At 51.6% G+C, this 19,454-nt stretch overlaps 2 protein-coding genes across 4 annotated transcripts; both read right to left on the bottom strand.

Annotated features, from left to right (window-relative positions):
• Positions 1-442: 442 nt before the first annotated feature.
• Positions 443-5,377, bottom strand: GSR (glutathione-disulfide reductase). The gene is made up of 13 exons (XM_064450657.1): positions 5,121-5,377; positions 4,398-4,424; positions 4,077-4,165; positions 3,593-3,662; positions 3,273-3,420; positions 3,095-3,149; positions 2,911-3,010; positions 2,281-2,367; positions 1,916-2,077; positions 1,513-1,624; positions 1,302-1,433; positions 967-1,100; positions 443-755 (listed from the first exon to the last, which is right to left on the bottom strand). Exons 1-13 carry the CDS (start codon positions 5,247-5,249, stop codon positions 606-608), a joined length of 1,395 nt encoding a protein of 464 aa, XP_064306727.1. The 5' UTR covers positions 5,250-5,377; the 3' UTR covers positions 443-605.
• A 47-nt stretch (positions 5,378-5,424) lies between these two features.
• PPP2CB (protein phosphatase 2 catalytic subunit beta) lies at positions 5,425-19,078 on the bottom strand. 3 transcript variants are annotated; one of them, XM_064450660.1, is made up of 9 exons: positions 18,800-19,078; positions 17,127-17,219; positions 16,791-16,942; positions 10,281-10,490; positions 9,854-10,027; positions 9,261-9,350; positions 7,768-7,929; positions 6,785-6,903; positions 5,425-6,178 (listed from the first exon to the last, which is right to left on the bottom strand). In XM_064450660.1, exons 4-9 carry the CDS (start codon positions 10,395-10,397, stop codon positions 6,106-6,108), a joined length of 735 nt encoding a protein of 244 aa, XP_064306730.1. In that variant the 5' UTR covers positions 10,398-10,490; positions 16,791-16,942; positions 17,127-17,219; positions 18,800-19,078; the 3' UTR covers positions 5,425-6,105. The 3 variants fall into 3 exon arrangements, with proteins under 3 accessions (XP_064306730.1, XP_064306729.1, XP_064306728.1); XM_064450659.1 differs by lacking the exon at positions 18,800-19,078 and having other exon boundaries at positions 17,127-17,228; XM_064450658.1 differs by lacking the exons at positions 16,791-16,942; positions 17,127-17,219.
• Positions 19,079-19,454: the final 376 nt, after the last annotated feature.

Here is a 19,454-nt window from a genome sequence, read left to right as displayed (position 1 = left end):
AGCGCTGTGTCCCACCTCTCCTGGCCAGCTTTGCCCTTGGCAGCTTCAAGCTGCCTCAAGCTTTGAGAGCTTGAGAGCCACAGCCACGAAGAGCAGATAGCAACGGGGCAGCGGAGGGGATCTGGAAGCCCCTGGGATGCAGCAGGGTCAGGCCAGCAGCTCCCCCGTGATCCCACATCCAACAGGGATGCTGACACATCCCTTCCCGAGCCCGTGGCAGAGGACAGAGCCCACCCAGGATACTCCAGCAGCTACGAGTACCCCAAACACCCGGACAACGTGCCCCACTCTGCTATTCCACGCACAGCCCTGGTGCCAGGGACAGTAGAATAGGAGCCCAGCCACCGGCAGCCTTCCCCTAAACCGTGCTGAGGGACCGTGCCACCACCCTCCGCGGCTGGGCATGGCGGGAGACAGGCACCATAAAGCAATAAGCAGAGACTTCCTGGCATCGCTGTATTTATTTTCCACTCCAAAACAAGCCCTGCCAATTTTACAGACATACTCTCCAGGCAACCGCCTAACGTTAAGGCATATTTTAAGATGTATGAAACATTTTCCCCAGCCGCAGCTGCCATCCCCAGGGGCTGCCTGCACCCGCCGCCTCAGCGCAGTGTCACCAGCTCTTCGGCAGAAGTGGGGTGGATGGCGACGGTGTTGTCCAGGTCAGCCTTAGTGGCCCCCATTTTGATAGCCACGGCAAAGCCCTGCAGCATTTCGTCGCAGCCCAGCCCTTGCATGTGCAATCCCACCACCTTTGGGGAAGAAGAGAGAGGCCAGGTGGGAACCAGCACTGGCAAAATCCAGGCTGAACACTGGGCTTGGTGCTGGGGGAGCTGGATCCCAGCCCAAGACCTGATCTGACCTGGTCAGAACCGACCATGTAGGGACAAAAGGACAGCCAGCCGTGGTCCCCACCACCTCCCCTGCAGCGCCCAGCTATCCCCCCCGATCCCATCCACACACCTTCTCCTCCTTGCCAGTGCACACCAACTTCATGACACACTTAACCTTCCTCTGGGTGATGGCGTGGTACAAGGGGGTGAAGGATGTGCTGTAGATCTTCACATTCTCCCTCCCATGCATGGCCACAGCTTCATCTGCAGCAGAAGACACGGCACGTAGGCCAAGGGGATGCACCGTATACAGGAAGCGTTTATAAAGCAGGAGTCAAAGCACATTTGGCAAGGCTCAGGCCACTTGCCGGAGATCAGATCATCACCTCGAGCATCAAAACAGCAGCTCTGAGCCACACTGTCCCCAGCCTCTTTGCCCCCTCCCCGCACCTTGTCCATCCTCACCTTCAGTGAGTCCCACGGTGCCGATGGGCGGGTGGCTGAAGACGACAGTGGGGATGTTATGGTAGTCCAACCGGGAGTCCCGCTTGCCCTCGAAGAGCCTGTGCACCAGCTTTCTGCTGGCCGCGATGGCCACTGTGGGGAGGGACGGTGAGCCTGAGCTGTGGCACAGCGTGGTACCAAGTGTCTGGGGAGGGGGGCACGGCCATGGTACCTGGGGTGAGGAGGGCTCTCCCACAGACGTCCCCGACGGCGTAGACCCCTCTTCTGGTGGTGTTCTGGTATTCATCCACCACCACGTGGCCCTTGGCGTCCACCTGCACACCCTGCCGTGGGAAATGGCAGCTGCCTCAGCATGTGCCCCGGGAGGGATGGGACAAGAGGTGCCCACGGGGACCTGTGCCAGTGGCTGCCGTGCTCCCAGCTGGGGGTGGTGCACAGGGAGAAAAACATCCTGTGGCAGGCTTTGGAGAACCGTGGGACCCCCAGAGACCCGTGGGAACCCTGGAAACCCGTGTGACCCCCGTAAACCTGTGGGACCCCCAGAGATCCACGGGACCCCTAGAGACCCGCAGGCATCCCCACACCAGTGTGGAAGGGATGTGGTGCCATCTCACCACTCGGTCCAGGTACAGATCCTTGGTGTTGGGCTCCCGCCCCACAGCCCACAGCAGGCAGTCAACGTCCCGGATCACTCCCTCCGCTGGCTTGTGGCCGGGCACCGAGGAGGTCACCGTCACATCCAGCAGCCCGCAGGAGGACTTGGTGACCGTCTTGACCTGTGGGGAACAACAGGAGCCGCAGGGGGAGAAGGTGCTGATGGCTTTTGCCTTGCAATAGGTGACGGCATCTGCGCCACAGAACCAGGGATGCTGCCAAAGCCATGACCCGGCAAGCAGCGCCCAAAACACCAGCTTTCCCACTGGCCCTGCCTCTCCAGGAGCGAGGGGACAAGCTGTGGGGCTGCTCCGCGCGCTTGTACCTGCGTGTGCTTCCAGACATCCACCCCGGTGTTCTCCAGCTCCTGAGTGCAGTTCGAGCTGATCATGGAGTCGAAGGTCCTCAGGACCTGGGTAGGGACCCACCAGCCCCGTCAGATGAGGGTCTGCGGGCAAAGGCATTGCCTGGCAGCCCACTGCAAGAGCATTTCCCTGCACCCGTGCTCCATCCAGGCCCAGAGAGCCTGTCGTGCTTCTGGTTAATGATTAAGTTATCTGTTTTTCCTTTTTTTTTTTTCTTTTTTCAAGTTGCAACTTGAAATAAAGCTCAAGGAAACGCGTGTGGCACATCTTGCCGCGCGTTTGTGCGGCACGAAATGGGTGCGGCAGCACGCATGGCTGCAGAAACCCTGGGCGTGTGAGTCGGTGCTGCCGAAATCCTCCCAGCAGCACACCTACGCTCTTCTTCTCGCCCCATCTCGCCCCCCCGGCCCCTCCTTACACCCAACAGCCTAACACCACCGACCTCTGCACCACCATTTCCACCGTCCCGAGCCTGCACCGACTCAGACCCTCCTTTACCAGCTCACGGGAGCTGGTGACCAGAAAACCGCGGCAGACGGGGATGCAGCTGCCAGGTGGGAAGCGCGGCTGGGGACAGCCGGCAGCACTACCTTGTCGTGGCGGATCACCAGGGATGACTTGGAGCCCAGCGTGGAAAGGATCCCCGCAATTTCCACCGCGATGTAGCCGGCACCCACAATAACACTGCGCCTGTGGAAGAGCGACGATGCCGCGTGTGGGTGCGCTGAGCTGCCGGTGGCTGCAGCCGGGGGTGGGGGGTGAGCCCCGCTTTACCTGGGCAGCTCCTCCAGGTCGAAAAAGCCATCGCTGGTCATCCCCAGGCTGGCACCTGCAAAGCAGAGCCCCTTTCGCACCCTTTGCCAGCTTCCCCCTTCCCACCTCCACCTCCCCAAACCCGCTTTGCTTTGGCAGACCTCTCTCTGGGCAGCCCGGGGAATTTTATCAGGCTCACCGGGAATTTCGCTGTCGGGAGGGACGGCCGGGTGCCCACCCGTGGCTATAAGGATGTGAGGAGCTGTGTACTTCTTCCCATCCACTTCGATGGTAGGCTCGGGATCGGCAGTGAACTTGCCATAGCCCCGAATGATGTCGATGTGAGCCTTAGGGGAGTAACCGTTATCTGATTAACAGCAGGAGGAGGCGCGCGAGCCAGCTGACGGAGCCAAGGCTTGCACGGCTGGAGAAGAGGACACCCCTTAGGGCTGGAAAAGTTGCCAAACACGCAGCAGAGCCGGCTCCCCTGCTCGCCTCACGGGGTGCACGCATCCTCACCTTCTTTATGTTATTCTCATAGATCTCATTCAGGCGCCTCACGTAAGCGTCGCGCTTTTCTTTAATCGTTCTGGAACAGAGAGGGTGGCTTATTGTCACCGCGAGCGAATGAACCTCCAGAGCTCAGCGAAAAAACAATTCAATCCCTTCGGTACGTGGCACCCACGCCACAAAACAGCCCTGAGTTACCCAGCAGGCAGTAGCCTTCCCCACCGATGTGGATTTTTTGTGCCTGCATTCATTCCCTGCATCCCTCTTTTCCACAATCTCTTCCCGTGGTAGGTTTGCCACCCGTCCGTTCCAAAATACAGCCGAATCCCGGCCATGTAACCAGCTCAGCATCCATCCACGGGAAGCCTCAAGCAGGCAGGGACCCTTTCAGGGTGGACAATGAGCCACGGGGCCGCAGCGCTGACCTACGGCTGCTCCCCACAGGACATGCACCACGAGGTGTTTGTTTCCAACTGGCTCTTTCCATACTTACCTCCAGCTGAACTTGACGCAGGACATATCGAAGCCATAGTCGGCGTGATCGTGGATGAACTCCGCGTGGACCGCTGTGTTCCACATCACCTGCCCGCACAAACCGCAAGTCGGCTCGGGAAGACCGGTTTGATTTTGGAAAAACCCCTGCCATGCTTCCCGATGCCTCACCGCTGCCCGGAGCAGCCCACGGGACACAGGTCTGAGCAGTTCATGGCATCTCTAGGGCTCAATACGCTCCAAGCCCCTGCTTCCTCCCCGCAATTCGGCAGGCACCCACACCCGACCCAGCCCATGGCGCCGCCGGCGAAAACCCCCTTACCTTTTTTGGCACGCACCCAACATTGACCTACGGGGAAATAAGAGCATGTCTCAGCATTAAGGTTTAGTTTTTCACAGGCGATGCCCTGGAAACCATCCCACGCCAGGCCGGTACCGAATCCCAGCTCTCTGCCCAAGAAAATAAAGGCAGGATTAAGGGTGCCTGGTGAAAGAGGGCTGTAACCGCCTCTGGGTCTTGTGGTTCGCCTGGTTTCCTTCACTTCCTTGAAGGAGAACACAGAAGGTGCACGGTTTGCAAGCACAAGGAGGGGGGCAGTGTTCCCTCAATAATTTAAAGGGTATTTACTGGGAGAAGGGTGTTTGCCCCCCCTTTCTTGCGCCTCTGGTCCTAGTACGACTACTCTGTCAGGGGGATGCACTTAAAAGCGTAAAACTAGTGCCTGCCCCTGGCTTGCCTGAGGGACAGCGTGCGGTTTTGCTGCTGCTCAGCGGCTCACCGTGCGGGCCGGCTCTGCCTTGCTGCCTTTCGGCGGCGTCGGAGCTAGCGGCGGTGCCCCGCGGACACGGAGCTCGCCAGCAGCTCCCTACCGGCCCGAAGCCGCACCCCCCCCGCCCCCGGGGGCAGGGGGAACCGGCCCCCGCCCCGCTCGGCCTGACACGGCCCGTCTCGGCGCAAGGCCCGGGGGTGCGGAGGCGACCCCGGCTCGCCGCCGCCCCCCGCCCGCCCGGGGCCTCCCCACGCGTGGGCGCCCCCAGGACTCACGCAGGTGCCGCCGAAGCGTCTGGGCTCCACCAGTGCGACGCGGGCTCCCAGCTCCGCTGCCCGTCGGGCCCCTGCCAGGCCCCCGGAGCCGCCGCCCAAGACCAGGAGCTCGTAAGCAGCCGCCGCCATGGCTCCGGGCGCGGTGTGGCTCCGGGCGCGGTGTGGCTCCGGGCGCGGTGTGGCTCCGGGCGCGGTGTGGCTCCGGGCGCGGTGTGGCTCCGGGCTCCGTGAGGCTCCGCCGCTCCGCCCCGGAGCCGCCTCCTGACCCGCCCTCTCCCCGCCCGCCCCGGCACAACATCACGGGTTGGGGCTGACAACAGCAAAGTTTATTGGTTTAGGTACAGCGAGGAGGATTGCAAGCACTTCCAGGACAAATGTACAGAGGGGAGAGGGAAAATAACAACAACAACAACAAAAAAAACAACCCAAAACAAATGGACAAAAAAAAAAAGAAAAAAAAAAAAAGGCAGGATCAACACCGAGTAGGAATCGAGCTAAAAAGGGAACGCTTTTATCTGTGTTATGACAACGTACTCCCAAGCAGGAATTGCTTCCTTTCTCCAGTTAAGTCGGTCTTTCAATAAAATAAAGAGTGGTAGGGGAAGAAGTTAGTGTGCATTTCCCTCGAAAATAAACTCCAATTCATGCCAGTTAACACTACAACTAAAAATTTACAAAGCATCAAAGGAGATGGAAGTGTTATTAGAGTTACCTTTTCCTCTCTGAACAGTCCAGAAGAAAAACAATGACTACAAATACAGCAGGCAAACTGACTGTTGGACTGATGGGTATAGGATATATAATATAGTGTTGTAAGGAATTCAGTCTCAAGTTGTGCTAAACGCTCTTCATCCTCTGTATGGCACATTTTGGTCCATGATGGGGATTTTAAGTTGAGACGAACCCCGATTTCTTACAGAAACGTGTAAATATTGTTGCTCTTTAAAATGCCAGGTGTACTTCCTTCTAAAAGGTTAGGAGAGGTTTATAGGAAGTAGTCTGGGGTACGACGGGTAACATGAGGCTCTCCACGGCGAGGTGCTGGGTCGAACTGGAGGCTGCAGGGAAGAAAAAGGGATCGTATTCCCTCCTCCCACAAGGTATTTTCCAATGCCACAACAAACACTAGACTCGTTCTCCTGCTGCTATTGCTTTACTCATCCCAGCTGCCACCACATAAAACGTTCCAGGCCCCAAAACAAGCATCTGTGGGAGTTAAAACTCATCAGCTGGTTGAAATGCTGCTTGCGGAGTGAACACCACCCAGCAGCCAGCGCTTGGGCAGCCCATCGCTACCTGCAGGCGAGCTCAGCTGAATGCACAACTCAGACTCTCTCACCCACCTTTAGAAAAGCTAGTGCTATCAAAAATAAAAATTAAATACATAAAACAATCTGTCATCACCCTCTCCATCGAGCTTGGGCAATAGAGAGATGAAGAAAATGCAGAAGCTCCAACCCTCCAGACAGCGCAGTACCCAAGAGAAGCTTTTAAGGGCTCGACTCACTACTGATTTTCAGGTATTCTTGCAGGTAGAGCACACAACGTTAACTCCAGAGTGGTTCGAGCCAGCTCTTGACAGAAGAACCCCTTTGGAAAGGATCAGACACTCCTCACACTACAGAGCCGCGAGGAAGAGGGAACAGCCCGAGCCAGATACTCACAAGGAATATTTTAAAGTGTCATCTAGTTCCATGATAGCAGCCTGGTTCCCACAGCGGTAACAGTAATTGGGCGCACTGAAAATGGTAACCACGTTTCGGTCGTGGCACCAATTATAGCCCTGCCAGAAACAAAAAGGGGGCGGGGAAAAAGGGTCTTGTTAAACCTCAAAACCTCAGCACATTTGAAGTTCCTCTTGAGGCCTGAAACGATCCAAGGCGTTTGTGAAACCGTGGACTTCTCGTAAGCGTTTCCAACTGACTTTGTTTCATTTTAAAACAAGCGCTCTACCGCAAGAGCAAGCGGTAGTTCCCTACCAGAAGCAGCTTCAGCCATTCTACCCAGAGCTCGGCCATTCGCCGCTCCTGTGTTTATCCATTTCATATGCAAATTACGGACTGTACCACAAGGACACCCCGAGATTTTTAGGTATGCCTTCACCTTCCAGCCACCACACATGAGGATTTGCCTGCTGGGTGCGAGCGACTTCTGACACACGGTACTGCTGAAGGGATCTACTTGGACTAGATTTTAAAAATACGTCTGCTCCATTGACCCACCTGGCATTTTTCCAGCAAGACATACAAGAATAGCCTATCAACAGCCAAAACTACGGCTTAATCCCTGTCACATCTGACTGCTGAGCATTATAGGACAGCCTGTTCGATGCAGCAGCAGCCTAAGTAGAGCACTCGGCGTGTAAGGAGATTATTAGTTCCACAAATGGGGTGGGACAGAGTCCCTCTGACAATTTATTTGGGGGGGTGGGGGGGAGGAAGGGCAGAACATCCCTTTACATCGCAGGTCAAAGCACATTGTTTCACGTCGCTCGTTGTTTTCCCATGATTAAAGTCCCTCTTTGGTATGTACCTGCACAGCATTTAGGCGTCAGCTTATACAAACCCATCAGCGGAAGGTCTCACAGAGGAGACAAGAATTCGCATCTATGTTTTGTTTGCCCCATGTAGCAGAGCACTCGCCCTACCTCCATGACAAGTTGGTGAGCACGGGAGACCAGTGTGAGACCATTGGCATGGTTAAATGTTTCGGAAATATCTTGCCCAAACGTGTAGCCAGCACCACGTGGAGATATACCCCAGCCGCCACGATCATCTGGATCCGACCATAACAGGTCACACATAGGACCCTTGAAAAAGATGAAGTGTTCTTTGTTAGATTGCTAGCAAGGCTGTTACAAAAAGCCTTCTTATTTACAGTAAAAAGACTGCCAGCACATCCTTCTCTGCACAAAGCACATGAGTTCATTTAACACACGTAATATTGGCTAGTCACTCACTTTATCAGTCAGCATCCTTCCCAAAGAAATGATTATGTACGCTGCTGACTGAGAAAGAAGTCCACGCAAGCAGGAAACTGTTCCCACCTCCCCTTCTCGCACACCGTTGACCATTTCACTTCAACTAGTCAGAGACACAAAGACGCGGAGAGCAGATCCACATTCATACTCCCGACTCCCAGAGTGTAATAAAGAAGGCTACGTGAGAAGGTATGCACGTCCAGGGATGCCCAATGGGTTCACTGGTGCCAGCCAAGTTGCACTAAGTTCAGGAAAGGGAAACGGCCCGTGGGAGGCTATGAACTAACAGAGATTGGCCTTAAGGCTTCAGCAGCCCTTCTGGCAGGGTATTAATCATTTAATTTCCTTTCCTGAACAGTCTATTGTTGGATTTGACATATTCAAAAATATCCTGGTGTACATCTTCTAGCAGTCACAAATGAAGCTCCGGGAAAACCCCAGAGCAACAGTATAATCATTACACCTACCTACGGGTAGGTGTCCCACCAGGTAGCCCCCTAATTCTGGGAGTAATTTACACAGCTTATTTCGGGTTTTCGGAAGGCTTGGGCAGACCTTGCTGCATCGCTTTTGCTGTTACACCAAAAGTCGTTGCAGGACACGCAGTTTATTTTCATCAGGGAACATCTGAGCCCGTTTGTTAAGCCCCAACCACTCCAACACAGAAGAGCCATTTGCCACCCTGGGAGCTCAGATGGCGGTTTCTTCAGTCCTGATCTCAGGCCCCCAGACCGTGGTCAACAAAGTGAAACAGCACACAAGAAAGGATTGGCCGGGGAGGAAGGATGGTGACACCACATGGCTTCACGTGGTTGTTGTCTATTCATAAGCAAGTCTTTGATGAGGCTGAAGGTAGTAAACACCTTCCCCTGCCAAATACTATTCTCTGAGTCAGCGTGACAGTCAAAAAAAAAAATCCCATGATTCTGTGAAAAACAGCGGTTAAAACCGCACAGCGTTCCTTTCATAGATTGCTGTAATCAATTATTGACTTGTGTGTGTTTTGCCCAAAATATGTTCATGTGCTCTAGCTTTTAGAAAGGCAATATTCCACTGTGTAACCACGTGTCTCACTGTTTCAATGTATTTCAACGTGAGGTTACATATGCCTTTTCCACCCACAGAAATTTAAGTTTCTGATGCATTTCCTTTCCTTTTACCTCGTGTGGAACTTCCTGAAGGCGGTCCAGAGCCCTGATATGATCCAGTGTATCTATGGATGGAGAGAGGCCACCGTGGAGACAGAATATCTGTTCCAGAAAAGAAAAGAAAAAGAGCTATCTGTTCAGTGCATATTGTTATGGGAAGACTGATCTCAAACATAGCTGTTTCTAAGTCTGTTATCACTCTTTTACAATTACAGCCATCTCACCCTCACAGCAGAGAAACCATATTTAATTCCCGCAGAAAGAAACAAAACCAAAAGGCTGAACCTTGCGTACAGAGATCAGAGCAACAGCAAAGATACCGCGCCTTCTGTTTTAAGAACATCTTGCCTCACGGCCACAACTCAACTCACATCTAACGTATCAGGAGGGGGGTCCCCACTTGGTGAGCAGTCATTTAAAACCAACCATACTTGCAATATCCTGCCATTCCTTCATCAGCAGAATCAAAAGCCTTCCCACACGGGCTTTAAATAAGTGTGGATCACAAGTCAAGGGAGCTTCTTCGCGACTGTTCCTGTAGAGGTCAGACGATACAGTCTGCACAACTCTATGACATGGAGCGTTTTCCTTATTTCAAGGCTTACCTGGCCATCTACTAGAGCTGTAAGCGGAAGATAATCAAACAGATCTGTGAAATACTTCCAGACGTTGGCATTGCCATACTTTCGCAGACATTCATCATAGAAGCCATACACTTGTGTAATTTGTCTGCTTTCGTGATTGCCCCTCAGTATTGTAATGCGTTCTGGGTAGCGCACCTGTCGACAAAGGAAACTCTTCTTTAACACAAGAATTATACCATCAATACTGAAAGAAATAGTAACAGAGCATTTCAAACAGCTGTCAAGCGTTCAGCTCTGGTTTAGAATAGCATGTGTCCGTTAACACATTTCAATTTACATCCATCTTGCTCAAGCCAATGGCGCTGTCAATGGGAGGTGCGATTCTTTCAAAACTCCCCGAAAGCGCGGTTTTGCCCAAGGCTGCTGTAGAAAAGCTGTCAAACCGTACCTTCAGCGCTACTAGAAGAGTCACCGTTTCCACCGAGTAATAGCCTCTGTCCACGTAGTCTCCCATGAACAGGTAATTTGTGTCTGGCGATTTCCCACCAATTCTAAAGAGTTCCATAAGGTCGTGGAATTGACCGTGGACATCCCCGCAGACGGTGACGGGGCAACGTACCTCTTGCACGTTCGATTCTTTCGTAAGAATTTCTTTAGCCTAACAAGAAAAAACACATTTAGGACAAAAAGGTAGGAAGCTCCTCCATAAGCAGGTGCAGATTTTACTGTGCTGCGTTCACACAGTAGCTCAAACTGACCACTGGAAAAACAGTTTGCTGGGTAAGCAAAGACAAAGTGCATTTTACATATCCCTTGGCACAAAGACAAGCAGGTTCGCTGTTGTGAGGCCCGGTCATTAAGATCTTGTTGTACTACAAGCACTGACAAACAAATTGAAAGTAGTAACTGAACAAGTTCATTCCCAGTCTTCCCTGAAAGGAAGCGGTGCGGGCTTCAAGACTTGCACTGGATAGATGACTTCCATCACCACTGGGGTTCACCCATGAGTCCTGTGCTTCTTCCAAACATTTCTCAAGCACCGACCAGACGAAGCACTCATCCAGTAAGCTTCATTAGCATCATGGGCAGACATTATCGTCTTAAGCAGAGCTGATGTTTTTTTAACATACATATTTTTGACAGATTTCTCCATCTAGATGTTCAGCACAGCTCAGGCCTGTTCATCTCTGCTATGTGGGCTATGGCAGCACTCTAATCTGACTGCCAAAGTCAAGTGCTATTCGGTTTCACAATACCTAGAAACTTTTACCTCAAGAACCACAGCTGTCCCCTCAGTATTGCAGCCCATCCCATGTCCTGTCATCAAGAGTTCAGTGCGAAACTTGTATGAACAGAGATTAGTCAATACTCTTGCCATCTGCTGTAAGCGTAGAAATACCAGAGGAGATAGCACACGCTGCTCAGGCAGCTATTATGGTTTTTTGAACAACTTGATTTGCAGAAGTACATATAAAGCTAGATATTATTTAACACTTACTCTAGTAGGAAAACTATGACCTCCTAGATGTCTGACGCACGTCATCTGACTTGCAACCATGCGCTTACATGTAGAATCCCTCCTGCCACATTTTAGTCTGACCACCACCTCAGTCGGGCAACGGACTGCTCTCAGTTCCACGCAGCCACATGGAACCATTCGTGCCGCCACCTTCGCTGGTAGCACAGCAGCAGGCTGGAACAACTCTTCTGCCAGCACTGACAGCTACTCCTCACTGCCTTCCTCCTCTGGGATCCCTTCAGCTTCCCCCCGTGTTGCTGCACACCCATAAACCTCAAGCGCTCTCCCACGATCAGGATTTCGCAGCAGCGGGTCCATGCCATGGAAACAGCACTACGAACAGCGTGTTCGTTCCGTATCGACTCAGCCAGCTCATCATGTGATCGCTGAGCAGAGATGGTATTAAGAAAGGCTGCACGTGACAAAGCAGCTCATCTGGCAGAAATGCTGGGCAACCACTACGGCACCAGACGAGCTGAGCTGTGTTACTCTGCCAAACAATAACCAACGCGAGCGCCAGCGCTGGGGGTTGACGGGGCTGCCCCAGCTCTCCGGGGGTACTGTGCTTTCAGATTGCATTGCGGTGAGTACGAGACGGCTGGAGCCGTATGTCAGGAAAGGGAACCTTCTCTGCACATTCCCAGAACATGTAGGAACTAACAAATCCCTTGCAGAGGGGCAGATTTCTTCTTCTTGCTTAAGCTACCAAGGAAAACAAGTATTCCTAAGCTTCACTTCACTAACCTGGCACGGAACATAACTGCATATGCAAGAGGCGCTTCTCTCGCCCAAGGCACTTTTTGCCTGCCAGATTTCCAATCCTCTACCAAGCACAACAGTTGAGCAACTTCTAAAGGCAGGTCACATACAACTGGAAAAGCAAAGTCAAAGGTGATTTAAACATACGGAGCCACAACCAGCTTCCCTGACTGTACCCAGCTGGCAACAAAATGACCACAGATGGAGGGATGGCATCCCTAGATTTAGTCATCTCTTCCTCTACACCCAGCAGTTCCTCTGCTAGTTACAGCCATGTAACGTAGCCTATCTGCATTACCTTATTTCATTATCAAGTGTCATGTTTGTTTTGCTACCTCTAGCTCATCAACTGATGCAGACTGTGCTCCAGGCACATTTGAGGCACAGAACACCCACAGATAGTCTCGGTCTGATTTGGACAAAAGGGTTGAAAGATCACCAGTGCTGAACAGTCGCCAGCAGGCAATGATTGGGCTGTTCATCGCCAAGTCCCTTAGCTCAGGATGAGGTAGCTCCCACCTGCTGCTGCCAGGAAGAAGCTGCTTACTGAGGACATCCTCAGCGGGCTCCCTGAAGATGCCTGCGTTCACACTCAAACATTCCTTGCCTTGCCTCTTTTAAAGAAAGCGCAGATTTGGGAAGAGTAACTAAATCCCACGCAGGGGCATCCAGTGTGCCCCTCGCACAGTATGTCACCTGAGGGATGTGACACTGATCCTCAAAGACACATCCTGCATATGGACTCGATGATGTGGGGTCTACCTAAACTGACTGGAAACTGCTGAACGTGTTGCATCTTTGAGTGCAATAGCAGTACTCAAATTCTGTTCAAGTATCTTTAAAAGCACCTATACGACCTTTTGAGAGCTTCTGCCTTCTGGGAGAGACAAATACAAAACACCATCACAAAACAGCTGCTCAGTGTGCTCTGACTTGCACAAAGCAAGGGACGGGGTTTCACTGTAAGCTGGAGCTAACTTCCCCGCAAGAGGCGTGAGGTGTTTTCTGACTTTTTGTACCATGCACACCGTTTCCTTCCCAGGCGTGTAACAAGAAATATACTCACTTGAAGCCTCCAGGGAAAAGATGCAGGACACTGTACAGATACCATACATATTTACCAGCCTCTCAACCTCATCATCACTCTCCACCTCTCCGATCTGCCCCGAAATGTGTACAGGTAAAGCAACACAGGTAACAGAGAAGCTCCTTTTGCACAGTAACAGGGCAAACATACTCACATTAAGTGCATCCTAGAAAGGTGGGCCAGCCCGAGCCCTGAAATTTTGGCACTAGGAGAATCCAGAAGTTTCCCCTCGTGAGAAAGGAGGAGCTAGCACCTGAAGAACAGCAGCTTCTTAAGCTGCCTACCAGCTGTTAGTGTACAGCCTATTTCAGCTTACTATGTAGACAAACATACACGTACAAGAGTAGATTAAGTCTGTTTTAACACTGCAGAGCTGGTTCAAATCAGGCTTGGGAGCTGAGCTCGGCTGGCAACAGAAGTTTACCTTCATGTGACTTTCTAATGCAGAATGAGACCTTCAAAATCTTAAGCATCATTGAAAACACCCCGGAAAGCACCAACTCACCAGCGCACTCTGTTGCGCATTTTGCTGTGCAGAGCTAACGATAGAGTCAAATGACTTAAAATAACAAAACCACCCTGACAAAACAAGGATAAAAAACTCTGACGCTAAGTAAGCTGCCCTGCATTATCATCAACTACTTACTTAAGAGGGCTGTTAAATAACGATGACTGAAAAGTCATATTTTAGCTACCTTTGCTTTAGAAAAGGTGACTAACGTTACCAGCTTCCTAAGTGTGTGTCCCAATTTTTTTTTGATGAAAACCATATCTAGGTCAGGATAAAAAGAAGCAGCTTTTAGGTATTTATATTAATGAAACCTCCATTAATCACAATAGTTACCATGTCTGTGCTCAAGATTACTTTGAGGACTAGACTATGTATTGGCTGTCAGCTTGCCCATCATTTCAACTCCCCTCTCTTTCCCAGTTTTGGATTCTGTAGATCACCACTGTAGTCTGGGACACAAGCTCGTCTGCTGCCCAGTCCTCGATCTGCATGGAAGGAGGCTGGAGAATGCACATCCCAATAATTTATTGTCTTGTCCTCACAAGAGGAAACAGAGCCGTCTCAGGGCTTGAACACAACCCCTTAATGTGCTGCTTCGAAACCCGAGATGCTACTCCAGCTTTGAGACTACCATCGGGATCACCAGGAGACTAATCCCTCCGTGAGAAGAGACTTAACGATCAAATCCACACCAACTATTAAGCTGCTCAGATCTGTCTGTGATAATTGTGTAGGCTGATTCCACGGGTGAGGGGATCACGATCCAACCAGGAGGCAGATTTTCAGCGTTGTGCTTTCTCTAGAGAAAACCAAAGACCCCAAGCACCTGCTTTGCACACAAGGTCCTCTGAGAGCATGGAAACTCAGATGCTTCTGGAAGATTCATTTACTGCACTGTGAGCTCAGCTTGATCCATAGTGGCTCTTGCTTCAGGAATCAGAGAAGCCAGCCATGGAGTTTCTGATCAAAATTCAACTGAACTGTCATTCCACCAGCTGCAACAGACCAAACTACTATGACAACAAGTGTGCTAAGGATATGAAAATCTGAATGAGCTTGGCCTGAACAATAACCAGCTAGATTCTCCCCAAACGAGATAGAAGCCGGAGGGACAGAGCTGCCCTGCCCTTCAGCAGCAAGGCAGCAGAGGACAGCCTGGTGCCTCAAGAGTGACAGGGAACGTCAAGGTGCACACGTGCTCCTACAGGTACCTGGGCCAGCATACGCTGGGATGAGTGTCATTGCTGAAGAGATGAAATATTCCTGGCTACGGCTCAACACAACACTTGGAATTTTACGGTTTGAACAGCGTCCAGGATGCTACTTGGCTCTATCGCTCGTACTAATTTCACCAATTAGTGCAGAGGAGCTTGCTAACTCATTCTCCTAAAATTATTCTTAGGTGAAATGATCTCGGAGGGCAGATGCATCATAGGTACGTGCCAGTAACAGCAATGCTCCCTATAGCATCAACTGGCTCCTGCTGCTTGGTTGGAAGCATCAGTTCACAATTACCATTCAATAACCATAAAAGAAACGCAAGTCTTCATTAGCGATTAGAATCCTTCTCCTCCCACCACTTCACAGCACAAAGCTCTCAAGCTGCTCACAGCAACAAGACTGTAACCCTTCTTACACATCCGAAGAACAAGGATAGAAAAAAAGAAGCTACAAAGAGAGAGACAGTTATGGATGGTTGCTTGCCTATATTTAATTTAAGAGACAACCTTTTACTTGCTTGCTTTCATAACCCATTTTATTACCTCGGTGAAAAACCCATTTCCCTGGGATAAGTAGGATGGCTCTCAACTCCCTCACCTGCACTAGAATTCATTTGCCAACCTGACCTGAACTTGAGAATCAAAGTATTCAGAGATTTCTGTGTTCAAACTTGGAAGCGCTTCCTATTAAAGGAATCCAAATTCTTGGCCTTTTAGTATGACTTTAGCTGTCTAAAATACAGGTTACAACCTGTGCAAGTTCAAAGGCAGTTCGATACAGCCAGTGCTGCCCTGCGCTGCCATCAGTACCCCAGTTAACAACTTCAAAGCAGGCACCAGCACAGAAAGCTGCCATGGCACCTCGGATGAAGCGCAGACATAATCCAAGGCAGAACTCTATAGATTTTCACTGCCTACTTAATGAGAGTGGAAAAAGGTTTTAACAACCTTCTGCCATAAAGAGAGTCTGAGACCATGATGTTACAAGCGGTAGGATGAGATGCAAGACATACGATGCACATTTCCCCAACATGCTGGAACATTTCTCGTGCCTACAAGCTCCAGCAGTGATCATAATTGTTTGTCCTTCTTATCCAATAAATGTCTGCATGATTTTAGCTAGACTTCATTTTGAAGACCAGCAGAACGGGAAACAGTGTTCTTATGTTGTCTCGAGATGACATCTTCATTAACTGCATGAAGAATACATGATTGATTAACTGCCAAAATAATGTCGTAACTGGGCAGGTGAAGACAGATGTGATTTTTACAGGTGCAGATTTCAAGAACTTTCAGAATGCAGAATAATTTGGCATAACCTCATCAACCCTGGCTATGTCCAATCTTTCCTTCGTCACTGTCCATTCTGCCAGCAATTAAAACCAAAAATCACCCACACAGGCAAGTCTGGGATTTCTTTGTTGGTTTTTTTTTGTTTGTTTTTTTTCCCATAATTTTGATTTAAAACTTGGGTTTTTTTGCTACCAAACTTTTCCACTAATTTACACATGAGGGAAGAGGTGCTATTGTGCTTGGCCTCTTAGAAAAATCAGTCACACAAAAGGGAGCACTAAAAAGCGAGACAAGCTTGGTAAGGGTTTCTCCAAATATTATCTCAAGGAAACAAACTAAACCAGCTTTTTGGCAGGGCTGCTTCACCCTGCACACCCAAAAATTTTTGTAAGCTCCTTTCCACTACCAGCCACTCCCCCAAAACTTAACAATAAGCTAATTAAGAGCATCACAGAGTATTTAATTCCTACCCAAGTCCTTCCAATCAGTTACCAGCACCCTTGAAGAACGAGGTGCTGTGACAGATGACATACGTTTCCCTCCGTGCACCACAGGTTCAGGGTTCCTACCTGTCATCTGGATGACAAACACCCTCTCCACCTCCAGCTGCAACGCGGCGTGCTGAGCTGCCACTCTCCCCATTTACTGTGAGAGCCCTGACGTACAGCCACAATCTGCTGGCACTGTCCTCCAGCTTCTCAAGACACAGCAGCCACAGCTCCTTAATTAACAATGCAGCCAGAGAAGAAGAGAAATGGTTTGCTGTTAACAGCTTGCTGGTTAGAACAGCAGTTCCCAACCAGCAATGCTTGGAGCAGGGCAGAGATCACGCTAATAAATTCTTCCAGGCTTATTAGCTGGGCCTCACGCAGGAGACAGCACAGCCACAAAGAGCTCTTACTCACTCTTCAAGACACATCTACTCTTCAAACCACTGCTGTCGCTCCCTGCTGCAGCACCAGCCCTTCTCACCACACTCCCTCGGAACTGGTAGAGCTCTGGAGAGAGAGTCATAAAACAAATGGACAGCCCCTGCATCGGATTAAAAAAAAAAAAAAGGCAAAGGGGGAAAGAAAACAGAGGCTGAGTGGGGCCAGCCAGGTCCAGTCAGGACCACTGGTGAAACCATTTGCCAGGAAGCCAGAGCCTGGAGTCCTACACAGTCTCTGCTTTGTGGCACTCAAGCAAACAGCTTTCTGACAACACACCCACCCTGGTACATAGCGTGGTTGCAGAGCAGACCCTCTCTACTGCTCAGATCTTACCACTGCGGTAGCCTACCGAGGATCCGATAGAAGGAAATTGCTGCATCTTCTGAAGTTGGCACTGAGATGTTTAGTCACTGGCAAAAATGTGTTGCCATGAACAGGCATCAGAAAACACGTTCCACTTCCGAGAGAACTGAGTGAGACACATGGATAATAATGTGACAATGCCAAGTTCACCACCAGCAACGTGACGCTAAAGGGAACACCAAACTAACTACTCTGCGCCTGATAGTATCAGTTCGTCCAGGGAAGGAAGCTGAGAGCATCTCTGGACCACCTGATGCGCAGCAATGGTCTCTGCTGGTCACTGAGATAAGAAGCAGATAGAAAGGATAATCTTAGTTACTACCTTTGTTATCACTTCCATTCTTTTAACTGTCACATCTTGCCAAGTCCAAAGAAAATCCTAACTTAGTCACAGATTGCAGCACTGAGGGAGCATTCACACAGAGGTAGTTGATTTTGTTGGGTTGACAGTTGGACTTTATGATCCCAGAGGTCTTTTCCAACCTTAATTAATCTATGATTCTATGAATTTATCAGACACAATCCGACACAAGTCTAGAGATCTGTCTCCTGATGGGGAAGGGAGGAAGAAAAAGCTCTGGACAGTCTATACTAAACAAGTCCAAACGGGAATTTGCCAAAGGACTGTCTAAACCACACTCTGAAATAGCATACCGTGTCCTTTATCCAACCACTACTTCTATTTTAGTCTCCCTCAGCAGCTTGTAAGCCTCTGTTTAGGTCAGCAGGACAGCTTATCTCTTAACCCCCTCTGCTTTCCTAGATTACACATCGGATGTCAGAAGGTTTCCTCATCGGTTTAGCGCTGACTTTTTAGTACGTGGCCACTACACATTACAAGACACAAGGGAGAAGCGCAACATGAGGGCCCTAAAAGACAGAACACCACCCTTGAGCCTCCCTGGAAATCTGGATGAACCTGAGGCCAAAAGGTAATAAACGTATCATTGAGGGAAGTTATTTGGGGGAAAAAATGCTATAAGCGTGGCATTTTTGACGCCAGAAGACGCCCTGCCGCGGCGTGCAAGAGGACGCCCAAGCTCAGACGTACCACAGGCAGCACCGTGCTCTCGCAGGGAGCACAGGGAGGAGAAGCGAACCCCATTCCCCCCTCACAGCACCCCGCCCGCCCCCCCTGCCATTTTGGGCACGCCGTGCCCGCAGCTCCCCAGCAGCGGGGCCGAGGCACGGCGAGCCCCGACGTGCAGCCGCACGGCCCCGGCTCGCACCGCAAGCCCCCCGGTAAGGCCGGTCGCGGAGCCCCGCGGCGCCCCCGCACTCACCTTCTCGCAGAGGCTGCGGACCTGGCTCTCGCTCAGCTGCCGGCACTCGTTCAGCTGCTCGATCCACTGGTCCAGCTCCTTGGCGAAACCCTTCTCCTCCATGGCGGCGGTGCTGCCCGCCGCGCTGGGGCCGGGCAGGGCCCCGCCGCGATCGGGGCCCGCAAAAGCCCGGGCCCGTTTAACGGTAACGGCGCAACAACCGGGAGGCGAGGCCTGCTCCGCGCCGCGTAATGGCGGCCCGCCTCCCCCCCTACACACACACCCCCCTTCCCGCTCTGCGCACTTCCGGCCACACCCACCCCGCCTAGCCCCTCCCCCGCGCGCATTTCCGGGCCACGCCCCGCTCCCTCAGACGTAACGGCCGCCACTTCCGGTTGGGAGCTGGCGGCCGCTGACCGCGGTCCCGCTGCGCTGGCGGGTTCCGCACTCCCCTTACGGCCCTGTGGCGGGTCCGGGTGAAGCGGGGCACGAGGGAGCCCGGGCCGCGTCCCCCCAGGGTGGCCGCAGGGGCCTGACGGGGACGGCGGGCCGCTCCCGGGCATGCCCAGCTTCGGGGTTTAAGGGGACTTGGCGGGCTGTAAAGCCCCGCTCCTCACGGCGTGGGGGGCCGATGTCCTCACGGGTCTCCAACCCCTCTCCGCGGCCGGGAGTTGTG

This window comes from Phalacrocorax carbo, chromosome 4 (assembly GCF_963921805.1).
Source record: "Phalacrocorax carbo chromosome 4, bPhaCar2.1, whole genome shotgun sequence".
Lineage (NCBI taxonomy): Eukaryota > Metazoa > Chordata > Aves > Suliformes > Phalacrocoracidae > Phalacrocorax > Phalacrocorax carbo.
Note: the sequence above shows the minus strand (reverse complement) of the source record. Positions and strands in the feature narration are given on the sequence as shown.

What these genes read in the sequence shown, in the direction of transcription:
- GSR (XM_064450657.1), bottom strand. Translation starts at nt 5,249, where the DNA reads ATGGCGGCGGCTGCTTACGAGCTCCTGGTCTTGGGCGGCGGCTCCGGG. An exon ending in GACGCTTCGGCGGCACCTGC is followed by an intron (nt 4,425 to 5,120) that starts GTGAGTCCTGGG and finishes ATTTCCCCGTAG; the next exon opens with GTCAATGTTGGGTGCGTGCC. An exon ending in TGGTGATCCGCCACGACAAG is followed by an intron (nt 2,368 to 2,910) that starts GTAGTGCTGCCG and finishes GTCCCTACCCAG; the next exon opens with GTCCTGAGGACCTTCGACTC.
- PPP2CB (XM_064450658.1), bottom strand. Translation starts at nt 18,901, where the DNA reads ATGGAGGAGAAGGGTTTCGCCAAGGAGCTGGACCAGTGGATCGAGCAG. An exon ending in CTCTTCTAGTAGCGCTGAAG is followed by an intron (nt 10,028 to 10,280) that starts GTACGGTTTGAC and finishes CTTTGTCGACAG; the next exon opens with GTGCGCTACCCAGAACGCAT. An exon ending in GACACTTTAAAATATTCCTT is followed by an intron (nt 6,179 to 6,784) that starts GTGAGTATCTGG and finishes TCTTCCCTGCAG; the next exon opens with CCTCCAGTTCGACCCAGCAC.